Here is a 19,548-nt window from a genome sequence, read left to right on the forward strand (position 1 = left end):
GCAGGCAGAGGGGAGAGCCCAGGCGGGAGCAGGGCCCTGCTCTGTGCCCCCACGGTGTCCTACACCGCGGTGCAGCAGATCCCCCGAGCAGCACGTAAGCCCTGAGCAAGTCCAGCAGGCAGCAGCCTTTCCAAGGAACTTTAATGGTGAAAGCAGAGGGCAGGCAGCGCAGCCGCGGGGCCGCAGTAGGTCCCACGCACGCACCGGGCTCCCTCTGCCGCCAGCCTGAAGCCCTTCCCCACACAGCTCTGAGCCCAGCGAGCCCCCTGCCAGGACCCCGAATTGTGTCCAGAGCACCATCAAGTGCCTCCGGGGCTGCTGTTCTCCTCCACAGGGTTTATGAATGCGAGTACAGAGAAACGAGAGGTGAGAGCGGCCTGTGGCTGTGGTCACCGAACCGTACCACGCTCAAGCATGGAAGGTTGTTCCTCGAGGAGTGCCGCGCACCTCGGGGAACGCAGTGCATCGCCCACAACCCATGCCACGGGGAAAGGAAGGCAGACAGAAGCTAAGAAGAGACTCGTCTCCCTCCTCTCAAAACGGAAAGTGAAACAACCCCTCCAACACCCACCAGGTGTGTGTGCGCAGAACTGGCCTCCAGCACGGCCCCAGGCAGCCAACTGGCAGGGGCAAGGAGCCAGGCTGGTGTCCCCAGAGCACCCTGCTCTTCCTCATCCCTCACAGGGCCAGGTGGCAGAGGCGCATGGGCTCTATGTTGTCCCACCCATCACTGAAGCAGGTGCTGAAGAAGGGGCAGTACCTCTCTGCAGAGACCTGGTGGAAGGTGAAGAGGTGGGACATGTCCCTGGCATCAAAGAAGGTGACAGTGCCCTCCTGGCAATCCAGGAAGACCCCCACTTTCTGGGGGGGCTGGCGGGGAGTCAGGCGCACCGAGGGGGTGGTGGTGGCCCAGTATTCATTCTTGTTCCGCAGGCGAAGCGTCCAGTAGCCATTCTCCGGGCACAGCTTGACCTTTGCCGCCCGGTCCACAGCCTCATTGGCCACCCCCAGGTCCCACTTGGTTTTGCTGCCCACCCAAACCTCCCAGTAGTGCTGGCCGCTGTCAAAGGTCTGCAAGCCCAGGACATTGACACACTGAAGGAAGCGCCGGGGGCTGCTGGGGACAGGCAGGGCTCGATTCCTCTCTGTCACTGCTGTCAGGTCTCTGGAGAACACCAGGTTGGGGTGGGCTGACTCAATATCAAAGGTGAGCGGGGCAGGAGCTGTGGAGACATCAAGCACAGCATTTTACTGCTTGCATATGCCCTCTGCAGAGCATCTGTGGCTCTTCCACCATCCAGCACGTCCATCCCTCACACCAGTCTGCTCACCGGGGTGGATAGACTGCAGCATCTGTCTCCAGAACATGTACTGCAAGGGGCCGCTGTGGCTGTCCCTGTAGTGCTGCAGGCTGAAGGCAGGCTGGGTCTCAACGCGCACTGAGGGCCTGGGGCAGAGAAAGCAGCAGTCAACCCCTCTGCTGTGCTACTAGTGAGGCATGTAGGAAGAGCCTGGTCAGGACTGCAGCACGCTACGGTCCGTGACAGATTTGGTAGGAACAGGACACAGGCCCCCCTGGCAGCTGTTTGCTCTGCCTGATGTGGCCTGAGAGCCTGTGGAGCAGCAAGTGACTCACAGCAGACCAGCACCCAGCACACCCAAGCAGGATTCCTGCATGGGTGAACAGGCCAGGCTGCACCCCACTGCAACCCCCATGGAGGGAGGGGACAGGGACACAGTCCCCTAGGGCAGTTCTGGTCCTCAGCTAATTGCAGCCTCAAGCAAACCTGCACCTTGTGGTCAGTATGGCAGCCCCATGAAGTTGTAAGAAGCTAAGAAAGGGGAGGGAGAAGCCAAAGCACCCAAAGTCTGTTGCATCAGCCTTGTTCCCACTTGCAGCATGCATGGCTCTTGCACCCATTCCAAACCAGCATGTCTCCTCCACCTGCTTTCCCAGCCCAGCCACTGACACATATGCTCCCTGGGAAGAGCATCCGAAGCATCCGACATGTGCTGAGGACCACCCCCCACCTGGCACAGCACCAGCAGCAAACTGAGCAATTTGTGATGCTTTTAAAACTAGAGATAAGATCCCTCTTCCGTGTGGTCCCAGCCAGGGACAGAGATAAGCTCCTGAAAAGGAAATCAGCTTCTTTCATGCCAGACACGTACCTGATATTCAGGCTCTCCACCTGCAGTGAGGAGCAGAAAGAATTAGCAGTCACTATCTGTAATTCGTGCAGCTGCACAAATAAGCTCCCTGTCCTGCCTCCTGCTGTCACACAGCACAGAGAGAAGAAACCAACCTACTCAGAACCCCAGTCTGGGGGACACCAGCTCGGCACTGGGGCCAAGGCAACTTCACAGGGGTGACAGAGGCATAAGGCTCCCAAGACCCACCGCATCTGAGAGATCACCATATCCCTTGTGGCTAAAGCCCTCAGACTCCAGGGGATTGGATAAATAATCCAGAGGGATGGCAGTGAGAACGACTTCCAGATACAGCCTAGTGCTTTCATTTAGGACTTTCCCCATTCCAAATTCAGATCCTGAAACATCCCTCAGCCTCCTGCCAGAGTCAGCCAAGCACACTCACCTCCAGCAATGACACCTCCTCCACCTTGCTCAGGGACTGCTCTATGCGCTCTATGTCCCTCTGCAGCACCGACATCCCCTCCTCCAGCAAGTGGACATCCCTGTGCAGCTGTGCCAGCGACTGCTCTTCCTTTTCACGCAGCTCTGCCAGCACAGCTCTCTCCTTTTCTTCCAGGATCTGACGAAGGCAGGCAAACTCTGCCCGGATCTTGAAGTTCAGCTCCCCAGACACCTTCTGAGCAGAGGGAAAAGGCAGAAGATGAGTCTGGCAGCTAAAACACACAAGTAGGTGCACAGGATGGCTGGGTTTGCCACTCTGCTTAGAGAGTCCTAAAAATTAGTCTCAAGACATACCCACAACTTCTTGTACGGTGAACAGGATGCAAGAACAACTTTCAAAGCAGCAGAGCCAAAGGGAAAGAAAAACAAAACCCAAATTCCACCAATGACTCTGTCACCTTCACTAGAAATCCCTGCACACAGCCAGAGTGGGAACTCACAGCCCTCTCCCACACCACCAGGAAGTTGCTTGTGTGCAAGACTGGAGCAGTTCTGCTTTTTCTGGAGCTTCAGACTCAGCTGTTCAGGTTAGTCAGGATTTATTTCACATCATGCCAGACCCCAGGCAGAGCTGCCTGGCACTGGTAACTTGCTCTTTTTCTCTGATGCTTCTGTCTCTCAGGGCTCCTGTTTGTATGGGAGAGACAGGGGAGCTGCACAAACTAATCTCTGTAGTTAAGGCTGATAAAATTCCATTCAGTTCTTCTCTTCAGAGCTCACTGTTTTCCAGTTGTTTAGTCAGCCAGCCAACCTTGGGGTGCTCTCGCTGCCTTCCTGACTGTTTACAAGAGACAGCCAATGACCTTTTATTTTCCCAGTCTTTAAGTTTTTAATCTTTTAAGTGCAACTTTAGCCCTCATTTTCCTGAAATGCACATCCCTTTCTACCAGCAGGAAAACTATCTTCCCCAGAGTACATCCGAAGCTTCACCAGCCAGCACAGCACCCCATCTTCCCTTTGCTCTAGCAGGTGCTCATGCTGACACACCAGAACCGCAGAGGACACGCATGACTTCCCTGTTCAAATAAGCACTTTGATCCTTTACTCTTGAAACACCTCTTGGTTCTTCCGCTGCAACAGGACATTAGCTGCATGTGCTTATCTGCTAATACTTCTTCATTAACTTCAAAGGTCTATTCCAAATCTGGCACTGGGATAGAGGTATGACGTGGCAGGAAGGGGTATCAGAGACCCTAGTCAGAAGACAGTCTCCCATCAGTTTTATCTCATCTCTGAGCTACTTTTTTTTTTCCTTACACTCTCCTTTCTTGGCTTTTAATACTTTTATGTCACTGAAGAAGGAAGCGCAGTCAGCCTGGGGCTGTTCTTGCTTCATTGATCAGTGACAGGCAGGCAGACTGGTACCACTCGAGCCTATAGAGAGCACTCAGGTTCCTCACATCATCTCAGAGCTTTGCCGTGAATGCAAACATGGTCCTTGTTACAAGGCCACTGCTCTCTGCAGCACCAACACTGCTGCTGACCCAGCTCCTTCAGCTTTGCTGCCACCCCTTCAGACACACAAGAATATTTTAGAGCTTCCAAGAATTAACCCTCTTCCAAGAGGACAGCACTGCAGAGCCAGAACTGGCTGCTCAGCCAACAGTTCTCACTGCTCACACTGTCTTAGCTCTGCTGCACCAATGCACCTCAAACGCTGCATTAATGAGCATTCAATGCCTCTTACCAAAGCCTCCACCAAATATTCAGCAGTGATGGGCTCTGGCCTACAGGTGGGGGAGTTTGTTCAGATCCCTACATAGTTATTTATCTAGTTTTACAAGAAGCTGAGCTAAATCTCAGCTGAAGCGATACACAGATCCTCCATGACCGTTAACTCAGAGACTGTACAAAAAGCAGCTCTCACAGGGCATTACCGTCAGGCCGTTGATAGCTTCCTGCGTTGCACGCTTCCTTTCCAAGAATTTCTCCATCTCTTTCTGACGAGCTTGCAAAGCATCTGCCAGGTGCTTCTGCAGGAAGAAGGAAGAGATGGTGAGGAGACCATTTCATTACTCTGCTGTGATTCAGGAGCAACCCCAGTTCCTGAGGCCAGCATTAGAGGGAGGCTGCAAGAGGATTTCTTATGAAAGCAGTGAGAAGAAAGCACCAGATGCACAGGCTTGAGAACTATATATACATGCCCATAATAAAATACATTTATTTTTAAGACTGGGAGCTCCAGCCTGGGATATCTGTTTGCAGGTGTTTTAAACGCTGCATGCTGTGAGCTGGCTTGTGCAGGGACTGACCCCTCAGGCAGCACACCCAGGACAAACTACCCTCACCCTGGCTGTGTGAACCCTACACGAGAAACAATGAGGCTGTGATGGAAGTCAGACACAGCAGTGAGGGAAACAAATGCAAGAGAAGAAAGTGTCCAGAAACTAGACAGCTGAAGGGAAGCAGGGAGAGGGAAAAAACTGGGAAGAGATACAGATGCCACTACGCTCAAGTCAGGCGAGGCAGGCATAGGGCAACCATGTGCAGGAGGAGGGGATGCTGGGCTTGCAATGTCTGCACCGGGCTCACATGGCACCTGTCTCCGTCTTCCCCAGCTGAGCAGAAGCCACTCACCCGCATCTTGTGCTGGTGCTCTGCGAAGCCACAGCGCCGCACCTTCTCCACCAGCCCCGACAGCAGGTAGTGGGTGCGGAAGCCCTGGCTGGGGAACTCACGGCGGCACTGGGGGCAGGAGGGGACATGGGCACAGCTCTCCCAGTAGCCCTGGATGCAGGCCTTGCAGAAGTGGTGCATGCAATCCAGCATGACAGGCTCGCTGAAGAGCTGGCAGCAGATGGCACATGTCAGGTCCTCCCGCAGGCTCCGGTCCTGGCTCCAGCTGGCCATCCCTGCAGGCACACAGGTCCCACCCTGAGTTTCCTGCCGTCACCATCCTCAAATCCCATCTCCCTGGGCTAGGCCAGGCTTCTGCCTCCCCTCACGCTGGGCTCTGCTGGGTGCTCCGGGGCAGGGCTCGGTTACCAGACCTTGGGCAGAAGGCACAGGCCCTGCCCTGGTGCCACGCTGGGCACATCCCCGCCTGGAAAGGCCCAGCGGGTGGGAATCACAGAGAAGCCCTGGAAAAGGCTCAGTCCTGCGGCTGAGCAGCAACTTTCTGATTCCTACTACTTCAGCAAAACTACTCAGAGCAGCCTACGGGGACCGGCCGGCCGCCCCCACAGGGCCCTGCCACCCCACAGCCTGGGGAGCCCCAGGGCCCGCCGCTCGGCGGTGCTGCCCCCCGGCCGCAGGGGGCTGAGCCCGCAGCCCAGAGCCCGCCCGGCTGCGCTACGCGCACACGCACCCCCCACCCCACCCCCCCACACATAACCCCGAGCTACCGCACCGCACCGCACCGCACCGCACCGCACCGCGCAGCTTGCGACCTCCGCACTTTGAGCCCCCGTCCCACCCCGCCCGCGGATTGACGGCCGCCTCGACCAATCGAAGTGCAGACGCGCGGCCCGCCCCACTGCTCATTGGATGGAAGCTAAGCCGGGGGCTGGGCGGGCTCTGGCACGTGACGTGTTACGTGTGCGCGGGCCGGGACAGCTGCGGGGGCCTGCGCGCCGCCTGCGGTGGGGCGGGAGCTGCGACCCGGTGCGGCGCGGCACGGCACGGCACGGCACGGCATGGCATTGCTGTGCCCTGTCCCTGCCCCTGTCCCTGCCCTGCCCCGCACTGCCCCTGCCCTGCCCCTGCCCCTGTCCCTGTCCTGCCCCGCACTGCCCCTGTCCTGCCCCTGTCCCTGCCCTGCCCCTGTCCTTGCCCCTGTCCCTGCCCCTGTCCCTGCCCCTGCCCCGTCCCTGCCCCTGCCCCGTCCCTGCCCCTGCCCTGCCCCTGCCCCTGCCTCTGCCCCTGTCCCTGTCCTGCCCCGCACTGCCCCTGCCCTGCCCCTGTCCCTGCCCCTGTCCCTGCCCCTGTCCCTGCCCCTGTCCCTGCCCCTGCCCTGCCCCTGTCCCTGCCCCTGCCCTGTCCCTGCCCCTGCCCTGCCCCTGGCCCTGCCCTGCCCCTGTCCCCGCACTGCCCCGCACTGCCCCGCACTGCCCCGCTGCTGCATTCAGCCACGAGAGCTCGCGGAAGCAGCCCCGAGGCCAGGCCTGCCCCGCCGCCCGGGCTTCCCTTCGCCAGGGCGCTGCAGGCTCGGGAGCTGCGCAGCTCTCTGAGGCACGGGCCCTTCAGAGCCTCCGACCAGGGCTTTGGGGTCACAGCTCCAGGTTTCGCTCCGTGATCGCAAGGGCTGCGGGCTTGCTTGCAGAAGAAAGCAAGCAGGGTTTTCATCCTTGCACGGTCACCTGACGGTGAGCCCTGGGATGGTGTGGGAAGCAGCTGGTGGACCTGTGAGGAAAACCACAAGAGCTTTCAATACTGGGAGTGAAAGCAAATAAAACTGGAGGAAGGGGAGACATGCAGGCAGGCAAGAGTTGCACAGATGATCTATCTCGCAACTGCTGTTGGAATCAGAGCACCCATTAAGAAGGGTGATGTGCTAGGCAATGTCCATCTACTCTCTCATCCTGCTTCTGCTCTGCGTTTTCTCACCATTAGAGTGGTTGCAATTAACACAGAAAAAGTTTCCACCCATCTTCATTTGCTTGCCTGAGGGATTTTCCCAGGCTTTCCCTTGCACTGTATGTGCTTGTTCACTACGCGTGGCTGCAGCAGCCCTGCTTGCAAGCATCAGCCTCCCCCTTGTCTCCACCAGCCCCTCGGGGTGCTCAGCCACAGCCCCGCACTGATGTTTAGACTTTAAGCATCACTAACTACACTAGAAGCAATCGGTCCTGGGGGATGCTGGCCACGGGCAGGTGAGATGCTGTCATGGATGAACAGTTTAGGTCGCTTAAGGAACCACCATCAAAGGTACTGGCCAAAGTAGGTTGAATATGAATTTGTGGGGGTGTGACTTAAATTTTGATGGCAAAGTTTGCTCTATTACTTATTACATGGATGAAATGTACAAAGGAAAATGGAGCTAGAATTGAGCTCGAATGGTTTACGCAGAGACAAAAGACACATATGGGTAAGGGAAACCCTTCCGTTGAGTCACGAGTTTTGGAGGAGACCCCCCTACTTTCTAAACTCCTGACAGCTCAGGTGCAGCTAGGTCCAGCCTTAACCTCAGACTTGGACAATGGTTTGTATCTAAAGGATGTCTAAGGTTTATTCACAGTTTTAAGGCAGGTCACAAGATTTTAGCAGCAGCTAATAGTTGACTAATTTAATATTTACAAAATGAATCAGTAGGATTTACTACAATCACAGCAGTAACTTTATTATAGGTAGGGTTGCTAAACCAGTTCACATACACATGCACAGACACACAAAGAGATAAATGTATATAAATGTACAGAGGCATACCTGTTTAAAATTCCCCTTGAGATCAGTGAAATACATCAAAGGACTTGGGATTTCTCAGCGGACAAAGGGCTGAGCCTTGAGGAATGGCTGTTTCAGCCCAGGCCCCGTTGTCAGCTTTCAGCAACGGTCCTCTGAAATTTGCACACTTGGGAGTTTGTGAGCTCTGAGAGGCATCCCACTCAGAGGGAGATGCTGGTCACAGCCCACTGAGGTCCAGGAGAGCTCAAGTGGTCTAACTTAGGATTCCTCTTTATAGGGTTGCAAGATGATTGGTGATTCAGGTCAGGAACGCTCCAAGGTTGTTGGGGCATGACTGATTATTCCTGCTTTTGTTCCCCACCTTGGCCAAGCAACAGGAGTTCCTGGTACGGTCAGTGCCATTCCGCACCTCAGCCATGCAAGAGTTGCTGGTACTGTCAAGGGATGCTTAACTGTCCAACTCATTCCACAAAGGCCAAGGCCTAACAGGGATTTCTGAGATCACAGAGTGGCCCAGAGGAGGGGGGAACCACCACAGATACAGCTCAGGCAGCCTCCTGCAGCCACCCGGGCACAAAGCAGTGACAAGGTGAAGCTCCTCATTGCTCCCTGTTGCTCTGCCCAGCCCTGGCGTAGGCAATGTGAATGCTGGAGCGTGTGCGGCAGGGCTGGGTGCTCCGGGAAAGCGCTGAGCTCCAGGAGGTGCCATGGACAAGGAGGGAGGATACAGGCTGCTGTGAAAGTGCTCCAAGGGACTCTGGGTGGCCAAGTGGCATCTGTGGACACCAGTGAGGTCAGACCATGCTCAAATATGCCGCCAGTCCCAATGCAGTTATTCTGGGGGCTCAGGACCTGCTCCAGCTTGCTGAGCGAGGTGAGGGTTGGTTGCACCCTCTTTCTCCAGTCCCCATGCTGACAGTGGGACAGGGATGCTCAGCCCCTGCTGCTCACCAGCTGCTGGCTGGGCAGGAATTGTTTCTAACAGGCTGAACCTGCTCCCATTGCTGCCCTTTTCCCCTCTTCACTGCACAGCTCAGCGGGGTCCCCCAGGAATGTCACTATGATGGTGACACTGGGGACCTATGGATGACCCAGGCATCCAGGGGTGACTGAACAATCTCTGCTTAGCTGTGACTTAATGCAGCAAAACCTCACTGCCCAGTAGTGCCTCCAGTAGGCTGGATTTTACCATACAAATGGCCGGCACTTGCTGGGAGCAGTGGCAGCTGCCAGCCCAGCATGCTGCAGCTGCTGTGCGAGTGGGTAGCACCTGCGCAAGGGGAGAGAAGCTGGGATTACGTGTCATCTTCCCGCTACGCATCAGCAATCCTTGAGAAATAGCTGGCTTTGAACTCCTGGATTTTGGATGGGAGCTGAATCATCTGCTTAGATGCATCCTTTTGAGAAGGAAATGGCTTCGTCATCCGTGTCCAGCCTCTGATCTCCTGGCTGGGCCACCGTTTCTTCAGAATACATTATAGACTGCACAGACACACACATAGACACACAGACAAACCAGCAGACAAGACACCCAGCCCAGGACACACAGCCTGGGGTGAGCCGGGGTGATGCTCCTTGATCTGTTGCAGCTTGCAATGCCATCGTCTATTATTTGTGTGGCTCTACATAGAGGTAAAAGCATCAATAATTGCTTTTCAGCAGAGATCTGGAATGTGCTGTGAAAGGTTATGTTCTCCCACCAGCCTGAGCCATTGGTGCTGGGAGATGTCCCCATGAATCAGCATCCGCACTGTGTGCAGAGAGCTCATCCCTCCCCATGGGGCTGGTTACGGAGCCCAGGGAAACGACAGCGCCCAGCCTGCACCTCCATGCATCCCGTGCAGCTGCAGGCCTGTTGTCTGGAGAAGGTGAGTCCCTCTGTAGCCAGGTAACTGAAGCTTCACCCTTAAACAGCAGAATCTGGGACAGTGCAGCTGATGTGGAGCTCCCCTGTTAGCCCCAGCTGGAGCCCGATCTTGAGCACTCTGTGCAGTGTGAGCAGCAGGAGCATCGCCCCACTGTGGCACTGGGCTGGGGCCGTGCCAGACCCTGCTTCCAGGGCTGGCATGGGGCTGCAGGATGCTGCTTTCATGGGAGCGATGCTCTGCACCAGGGCATGGCACTGCCAGCTGGGTCCAGGTGCTGCCTGACACCCTGTAGCACCCAAGGGAGTCCTGCACCCCCCGATGTCTTGACTCCATTTTCCCAAATAACTCCTCTTGCTGCCAAAATTGCCCATGTAAAATTGCTCATCTCCATCTTTGCGGGTTTGAGCTGCAAACGTGGGTTTCAGAGCCAAAGGAGGAGTGGCACCACTTTACCACGCACTGTGCTAATCCATCAATCCCAGCAGAAAGTTCTAATACAGGCAGGGATGTCCTTGTCATGGCTATTTCACTTTCTGGGACATCAACTACAAGGTCTAAAGCTAACAGTGAGTGGCAGTCATTTCCCAATGAACACATCTCCTATCTGCGGATTGAAAATACACACCCGAGCGTCCCCCCTGGTCTCAAATTCTTGTTTAAGAGCTCCTGGCATCTCCTTCCTTTCAGCACTCGCTTCACTTGGCAATGTAATGTTTTTCTTTCTTTTTTTAGCATATTCCTCTTGGGAGGCTCCAAGCTCTGGGCTGGGACCTGAGAACACTGTGTTTGGAGAGCCTGATTATGCACTGGGGAGATGAAGGATAACGTGGATCGGGAAGGGTCTGGCTGAAAGCTCATGAATTGGGTCCAAAGCCCTTCATGGTTCTCCGCTCTGTGCAGTAAACATGTATTCTTGGAGACGGGTGCCAGAGGCACTGTTTGGCCTTACAGAAGGAGGGGGGTGAAGTGGGAAGCGCAGTGGGTCCAGCTGCCGGAGGGCTTCACCAGGCTCCCAGCAATACACGAGCGGAAGGGGAAGAAAATGCTGATACACAGCACCAGGCCCTTGTGTTGGCTCCCCAAATGCAGGCGGGCAAGCTCAACAGGGGTTGAGAAGATTTGCATTTCAATTTCCCTGTTTCACTGTGGCTGGAGTACTAATATACATTGAGGACTTGGATTCCTCCAGATCCCACTCTCTCCCTTGGCTCTGCCTGAGTGGTGCCTGGCCACAGGGCAGCGGAGGGGTCAGAGGGGTAAACCGAGGCTGGAGCCCTTAGGTCCTGCAATGGGGAGGTGCTGAGCAGCCCCTCGGCAGTGACTCCTGTGCTCGCTGGTCTGTGCTCCCCTGCACCCACCAGCCTGTCCCCTGCAGAGTAGAAACGCAGAGGCAGGGGGTCCTCCAGCCACAGGCATCGGGGCGAGATGGTGGGGTTGGTGCGGCTGTAAGGACGGAGCAGCAGCACTTGGTACTTCCCAGCTCTGCTGCCTACTGGGGTTCGAAAGCCCACGTGTAGGAGTTTGTTTTAAACATATTTGAAAGACATAAGTCCCATCCTCTGTCCTTACCCTGGGACCCTTCACCAGTCCTTACTTTCACATTTCAGACACTGAGCTGCATAAAACCTGGTCTTTTCCGTGAGCTGACCCAGGCAAGCCCCAGAGGAAGGACTCTGTGGGGTGAGGATGGGGCAGCCTGGAGCCAGTCCTTTCCACTGCCCGTGGCATCCCTGGCCAGGAGGAACCGTGGTGCTGCTGGTCCAGCAGAAATCCCCAGACTTCTGACAACCCCAAAAGCAGGCTGCACCTCAGGAGGCTCTGCTTTGATGGCCTTCTGCCAGCTGCCTCCTGTGCTGAGATCAGGAGGGAGGAAGTAATGGAAAGGGAAAGCAGCAGAGAGAAAAAAAATGAAACCTGAAGGGAATAGGTGAATCAAGGTAACAGCTGCATCACCCTTAATGAATATTATGCATCCCTTCATAACCTCAGCTACAGTGACATGATTTAAAGGCCTCGGTTAGAAAAGTGAGCAGGAAATGAAGCAATGCTCTAAGATACGATATCTTTGAGCTGGAGGATGAGGGTGACCAAAGGATAGGCCACGATTTGCCAGTATTTTCTTCCCAGGCCCAAATGATAGTGCTGTTTTGCTAAGGCCAGAGCCTTGTGCTCTGAAGGCGTCTGACTGGCTCCAAGTACCCCATACCTGGCATCCATGGTCCAGATAACAGCCAGATGGAGATGGAGAGAGATGTTGAGCAGGTTCAAACCATCCCAAACATGCCATGAAATGTGCCAGGTTAAGTAAGGCCAGTGGTCTAAATGTTTGTGTCATTTTGCCCCTTGTGTATCCAGGAGCTGATGGAGAATGGTTAGGGATCAACATGGACAAATCCATCTCCTGCTACATGGAGAGGAGTTTGCACCATGGGACTAGGGCTCTTCCAAGCCCTTGCATGCTGCATGGCTCCAGGGGCACAGGGGCTGTGGGATGGTTTAACCCACAGCACACTGGTGATGGCATGTAGGAAACAGGTCCTGGAACAGGCACAGGAGGATGAATGCCACTTAATGATGGCGCTTTTTTTCTGGGGATACTCAAATAGCTCAGTTCCTAGGGATCAGATTCATATGTCTGCTGCTCTCCTCAGGACTCCTTGTGTAAACCATCACGAGCTGGCCTGCCAGGCACTCTGACACGCCAAGATGTGAGATTCCCCATGCCGCTCCTCTGGGCAGCTAGGAATCCATCACGTTTACATTCCACCAGCGTCCTTCAGGTCCCCACACCCAGGCGCCAAAACCAGGAGATTTCTGCAAATATTAACATTTCTGCCTGCTGCTTATTTGCCTGTTTATTCTGAGCTACGCATGAAACTCCTCTGATATTCCACACACAGCACAGGGTTTGGCCAAAGCAGCTTTGTCCTCTCAGCCTTCCCCACAATGGGTCATGCTTCAGGTCCCCAGCCAGCCCGTTAAACGCTCTTATGTACTTGGATACCTCGTTCATGGTGAGGCTGCTGAGCATTCATAGATGTGTTGAACTGCCTGTGCAGGGCCTGAAGCATGTGGATTTTTATTAATTTTTTTTAGGTATCTGATCTCAGCTCTGTACAGCAGGGATGTGGGAAAGGTCTTTGTGAGCTCAGCCTACAAAAACAGGCTGGACAGGCTTGGCTGCTCAAGGTCTTTGAATCTTTTGTCAGTTAGCATCCATATTCCACAGTCAGAACACAGTAGCCATGAAATCCAGCCCTGTGGTCACATCACATCCCCAGATTGCTTTCACCTGGCTGGTCTGAGACTGTTTGCTATATTCATTACTTGCGTTAAAAACCACCACAGTTCTCTCTGCAGCATCCCCTGGTGCCACATATGAAAGCCTTCGGCCCATTCAGTGGAGATGGAGAGAATTCATTTACCACCATGCAGCCTTCAAAAGCCAAGGGATGTTTCTGAAGACCCTGCAAGGACAATATCTCTCAGTGCAATGTTTCACACAAAGCACATGCTACTGGGCATAAATGTTCCCTCTTGCTATTTACTTGGGACTTTGCTATCTGAGAAAAATGCAAACATGCTCCAAAATCTCACTCATTTTGGAAAAAACTTAGACTCATCACTGCCTGCAGCCCAGCAGCTTCAGCCTGAAGGCACCCTCCTGTGATCCCCAGCAGGGTTTAAAAGCAGCTCTTTGCACTTGGCTTTACCTTTCCCCCTTCCATTTTGCTGCCACATAGTGAAAGCTGGAGCCTGAGCATTAACAAAGTGGTCGCCAGAAACAGAAAGAAATTCAGTTGTCATTGAGTGAGATAACCATCTCCTTTAAGGAAAAAAAATAAAGTGCCTATATCTTTGTTAAAAAATCTCAAAGATCCTCAAAAAGATTTTCCTTCTGGACCTGTCACCATAACAACGAATGTTTCCAAAGGATAAGGTGGGGATGGAGTGGGGAGAGATGTGCCTTCAGTAAGCACATGGTGCCATGCCCAGCTACGCAGCTGAAGGCCACAGGCAATGCCGAGAAGAAGGGGCAGGCCAGCCAGGGAGCAGGAGTGCATGGACACGAGGGAGGCTGCTGGTGATGGGGAGGAATATGGGAGGAGGTGTCCTTTGTCCCCAAGGAGGGGAAAGGACAGGTGCTCAAACCAATGTGGTCCCAGGAATATTGCACAGGTCTCTTAACCCATTCCCAGTGTCCGTACTGGTGAGGCGGTGGCAGTGCTTGGTGGGGTAGCTTGCTGCCACCTACACCCTGTGCCGGAGCTGCCTTGAACAGCCCCAGGGCCAGGGCCACCATGGAGGCAGCTGGGCTGACGCCGAGGCCAGAGGCAGGTGGTGGCCTTCAGGAGGCTGCATCTTCTGCCTCCAGTTTTGACAGGATGGTAAACACTGAGAGTGATGGTCTTACCATGAGGATGAACTGATCTTTTTCAGAGCCCTACTCTTTGCTCCTCTTTCAAAGTTCACAGGCTGATTTATCTGTAATAGGAGCTAGGCAGGCTCCTTCTCCTTTCTTCATCCAGGGGAACATGCCAGGACACTGCCTTGCCCAGGACAGCTGTTAAAACAAGGGATAACCCATGCTGGAGACGAAATGTCAGGGCCTCTGCTACCTCTCTCCTTTTGCTGGCTACTAGGGCTGGCTGCGCTCCTCTACTTCGCTCTGCAAAATGACGATGCACGCTGCTCTGGTCCTCGAACAAGAGTGCCATGACAGGCTGTGCATCTTCTGCCCAGAGTGTATGTCACCCTGAAGGAATGTGGTTTTCCATGTGGGAAGCTGAGCACTCACAGAGGTGATGCAGTGCAAAGCCCTGTTTCCCCTGGTACCTTAAATACCTTTAATGCCTGGGGGGAAATAAGTCTTTTGTCCCTCCAGCATGAAATAGCTTTCGAAGTGGATTTGCAGGCTCCAGACTCACCTCCCTCATGTGTCTGGGCTGAGCTCTTCAGTGGAGGCAGAGAGGAAACACTGCTCATTGAATAATAAATTGCAGGCACGCGCTCCCCTGAGCAGTTGTTTGGAAAACGTCCCACACGCCTCGTGCCAAATTTGCTGGCCAGGGAAGCTCAGTGGTATTAGCATGTTCCAGTTAATTAGGGTTGTGAGTCGTCCTTTTCATCGCCTGGAAGAGCTGAAAGAAGGACAAACCCAGAGCACTGCCTTTATAAGGCTTTGCACTTTCCAGCAGGGTCTCCATTCGGCTTGTGCGTGCTCTGCTCGTACCCTGGGGATGCTGCTCTTCCTCCTGGGGGACTCGGTGTCATACCTATCTCTCAGTGTCAGTCAGTGGCTTCTGAGTCATTTCTGGGCAACACAGAGCCAAATGGATTACCAGCCGAATCCCTGGGTTTGTAGCAGGAGTGGATCTGACCCTCCCGCCCTGGTGTGAAGCGCTGCCACCAGTGCTGGTGTGCACCGACGCTGCTGCCAGCCCAGCACCACAGAGCTGAGCACGGTGCGGATAAGCTGCTCCTTGCTGACAGCTAATGTGGGTCCCCACAGGACTAGGAAAGATGGTAGTGAAGCAGCAAATGCAATCCTGCTGCCTCTACAGTGGTGCTGAGCACCGGATCTCAGCTCCTGCAAACCTGATGTCTTTTGGCAGCACCAAGCCCACAGAAAACTCGCCATGCCCTGAATTTTTCCCAGATGCTTGCATCGCCTTTGGTCTTGACACTTAGGTAGAGTTTAGGCTGGGGCTGCCATCAGCCCATCCAGCTCTGCTTGCTCCCGTTGCCACAACCCGGCATATGGCACCGTTTGTCATCTCAGGAGCGACAGAGTAGCCACAAACTTGTAACTTCATGGTGGGACTATGAACCATGAGTATTCAGCCTGGCAGAACAAGACCCTGGCTGCAGAACACACTGCCTAAACGAGATGAGAGACTTAGAAATCCCACGGGGCAAAAGTGTCATCCCTCAGCTGTCCCAGCAAGGCTGCCAGTACCGCACATCCAAGCACCCAGTCCCCTCAAGTGCACGTAGCCCACTGCTCCACGAGTGTGTTTGCTGGGGTGAAGCACTTTTATCACCTTTTTTACGTACAGGTAATTGAGACACGTCAAGTGATTTGCCCAAAGCCAGACAGGGGGTCTGTGACAGACCGGGAAATACGCTCCTACCCAAAAACTCAGCCAGTTTTCTAGTTTATCCAGACAACTGCTGGTGTACAATACATTGTATCCTTGCAATCCCGGCTCTGAAGAGCTTATCTGACTGCAATTATCCTCTTCTGCAGAAGCTGTTTTCTAGCTGGCTCGGTACACAAACAACAAGCAACAACCCACTAATAAATTAGAAAAGCTTTGAGTGCAGTGACTTGCAGAAATGGCAGCTAAATGCAGGAGCTGTTTCTGGGCTCAGAGGCACCGGTCTCTGCCCACAGGAACACTGCCGAGCTGCCCAGAGTCCTTCTACCCTGATGTGAGGATAATCAAGGGGTATTTTGCATGTTGGAGGGAGATCCAGAGGTGGGGAGGGAGTGGAAGGGGTAAACTCTCTTTGGCATTAATCGGCTTAATCAGATGAGCCCTGTGGGTTTGCCCCAAGTGGAGCTCTGTCCCTTTCTGCTCCCAGCTCTGCCGGGAGCCGAAGCACAGTGATGTGTGTCCTCTTCAGCAGGACACAAACCCCATTAATCTCTTTCCGTATGATCTCCTCTTTCCTGGCTAACTGACCCTCCTCCTGAAGACTCGCTCAGCATCCCAATCTTCCGTCTGCCCTGAAGCAGAGCAGAGCTGTGGCAGTCCCAGGCCAACCCACACAGATCATCTCTCCTCGTGCTTCTCCAGTGCCTCTCATTGTGGTCTCAGATCACTCACGTATTTTAGCAAAGCCTTGTTGCCGATGCTGTCTCTGCTCCTCCACTAATTCCAGAAATACTCATATGGGGACAAAAAGCAGTTACGAAATGAGAACCTGCTTTTAAATTCAGAGAGGGTGCAGGCAGCTTTCTATCCTCCCTCCCACCCCTGAGCAGTTTTGCGTTAATTTCGTTCCCGAATGCATCACAGACTCCCAAATCCACTGCACCCATGAACTCCGGGGCTCAAATGGAAAAGGGGCTTTTGTGTTACCACAACAAGCTGATGCTTCTGAGGTTGCTCAGGAAAACACAGGCTTGACACCACAGGAAGCAGCAGTGGAAATGTTTTGGTTATATGCAGGTGGAATTAAACAGATGTTTGAAAAATGAAAAGCTGCTTTTTTAAGTATGTCAGTGTTGCTGCTCCAGATGAAGCAGGGTGAACTGGAGCATCTGGAAGCCTTGGTAACAGATTTCTTAGAGATTTCTCCCAGGGAGCGATCAGATAATATGCCTTTTATGAGAGAAGTTGAGCTACAGAACATGGCTTACATCTGCAAAGTGTTCAGACCGAGGACCTGCCTGCTCTCTGAGGCAGAGCAGATTGTGGGCCGATGAAAAGCCAGCCTTCTCCTCTGCCCCATTTCTCAGCTTTTTGACATCATTTTTGCTTCCTGGAGCATAAAATTCGTTGCTGTACTCTCAGAAGAGCAGGTGAGCAGGCTTGCTTTTGCCTAATCAAAGCCCAACCACTGGGAAAGGCTTTTGGGCTGCAAAGATCGTTTGAACAATCCCATCATGTTTGAAAGGACATGGGGCTCTGGGGACACCTGTGCAGGCATTTGTGTGACCCAGCCTGTGTGTGCGGATACCCCAGGGTTTGAGGTTACAGCGGTGCATGCAGGGGGTTCTGGCATCTCTGCTCAGGGCTGTGCAGCCTTCCACGCCCCAGAATAATGCATGGGGCCATCTTTGTATTTCCCTATCCTCCTACTTCAGGGTGGAGTTGCAGGTTGAGGCTTAGGAAGACCTTCAGCTGCTTTGGGATCTGTTAGTTGCCTGGGGAGGTCTTTTTGCACCTCGGTGCTCAGGCTGCCACAGCCTGCGCCACAACTCTTCCTCTCAACCCACCAAGAGGGTGAGGGGCTCTGGCACAGCAGACCCTGGGTGTCCCTTAGCTGCCAAGAGGCCGAGGGCCGGGCAGCACCAGAGCTGTGCTGCGTGCACTTGCTGCCGGTAGTAATTACGTTGTAGCTGGGTGAGATTAGGCAGGCTGGCAGGCAGCCGTGTCTGCGGTGCCGTGAGAAGAGCCTGGCTGCCGGGGAGAGGGCTGGAGAGTGCAGAGGGAGCGGGAACCAAACCCTGGCTCGGTGGCTGCCGGTTGGAGTGACACCCCAGGCATGTGGAGAGTTTGACCTTCCTCACTGTACTGCTCCATGTCGCAGGAGGATCGCTTACTGGGGAATAATTCATAACTGCGTGTATCACCATGGGTCATGGGCAGATCTCCCTTCCTGGGCTCTGCCTGTTCTGCCAAGCACAGGGGCTCTTTGGCTGGCTGGGTTATCTGGTTGAAGAGATGAGCTGCTGTTTGGGAGCATCACAGGTTTTGGTGCTAGCTTCTCCGCTGGACCGCTGAGACCGTGGGAGAGGATGGTCTTGGGGACTTGCACTGACTAATCCGTGATTTAAGAGTTTGCATTTGCCATCATCCAGAAAACACCACGTGCCAAAAATGACTGGAATTCACCCCATGGTACTGGTGAAGGTTCACATCTTCAGGCTGCAGCAAGCTTCTCTCCTGTCAATCACTGCCTTTTCCCCAGGCATCTAATTCCAGCCCTGGGAAGAGTGGGGAGCTGTAGCAAAGGACTCTGGGGAATGTGCAAGGAGAATGTTACACCAGAAGAGGAAGGAGGAAAAAAATATCTCTCTTGAGCAGAAATGAACCATCCACTGCTGAGGACCCTGGAGAGGAGGGGTGTCTGTCCACCAGGAGCACAGGGAATAGTATGCACCGTTCAGTTCTCATTAGCTGCTCTTTGCTTCTCCCCGAGGACCACTGGGAGACAGTGATGGCCCCTTCCAAGCAGGTTTATCTTGTCCTGCTCCCCTCCACTCTCAGCTTTACAGAGCAGCTAAGTTAACGTCCTCAGGGAAAACAAAGTGGTATAAGACACAAACCTTACAGAAATCCAGTCAGCGCAGCTGGCAGATTTGCTTGGTTGTCAGCACCTGTGTGCCAAGCCCTTTCCTTCTTGAAGGGGAGATGGGGAGAGGAAGGGAAGGATGGGACTCCTGAGGACCCTTGCCTGAGTCTTGGGTTCAAATGCCAATTTCCGTGTGACTTCAGGAATGTTCTCATTCTCCTTTTTCTGCTGAGCCATTGGAGTATTTTCTTTTTCCTGGTGTATCATGACTTTTGTGGCACAGAAAATTGATTGAAAGCACACACACACACACACACCCCCATTTCCATTCTTACAAAGAAAAGGAAAACAAAGTCCACTGTGGGGGTGAAGAGCAAGACTCCTCTGATAGAATTCTAGCTGTAGATATTGGAAGGTGAAGAGAGGCGTCCTCCTCCCTGACCTCTGGGAGCATCTCCTAGCCCAGGTGAGCTGCTAACTCACATGTTGACTGTGGTGGAAATCCTATGCTAGGAACACACCTGACTTCTTCTCTTTGAAGGCAAAACCTCTGGCCAGGTAGGGAGCTGTGCTTCTCCTGCTTCCCTGTGCTGCCCTCAGGGTGCTTCCCTGGGCTCTAGTGAGCTTGGATTTTGCAGATTTGGTCATGAGAATGCTGCTTTTGTGCCTCGCCCTCTCTCTTGCTCCAGGTGTGCGGGCAGCGCTGAGCACCCTA

The 19,548-nt window shown here is 54.0% G+C and overlaps 1 protein-coding gene across 7 annotated transcripts; it reads right to left on the bottom strand.

The window, feature by feature from the left end:
• Positions 1-124: 124 nt before the first annotated feature.
• Positions 125-6,153, bottom strand: LOC121092983 (zinc-binding protein A33-like). 7 transcript variants are annotated; one of them, XM_040604708.1, is made up of 7 exons: positions 6,030-6,153; positions 5,233-5,507; positions 4,533-4,628; positions 2,597-2,830; positions 2,173-2,192; positions 1,332-1,447; positions 125-1,223 (listed from the first exon to the last, which is right to left on the bottom strand). In XM_040604708.1, exons 1-7 carry the CDS (start codon positions 6,136-6,138, stop codon positions 679-681), a joined length of 1,395 nt encoding a protein of 464 aa, XP_040460642.1. In that variant the 5' UTR covers positions 6,139-6,153; the 3' UTR covers positions 125-678. The 7 variants fall into 7 exon arrangements, with proteins under 7 accessions (XP_040460642.1, XP_040460641.1, XP_040460644.1 ...); XM_040604707.1 differs by having other exon boundaries at positions 6,015-6,153; XM_040604710.1 differs by having other exon boundaries at positions 6,010-6,062.
• Between the last annotated feature and the right edge of the window lie 13,395 nt (positions 6,154-19,548).

Source organism: Falco naumanni, chromosome 8, assembly GCF_017639655.2.
Source record: "Falco naumanni isolate bFalNau1 chromosome 8, bFalNau1.pat, whole genome shotgun sequence".
In the NCBI taxonomy this organism is placed as follows: domain Eukaryota; kingdom Metazoa; phylum Chordata; class Aves; order Falconiformes; family Falconidae; genus Falco; species Falco naumanni.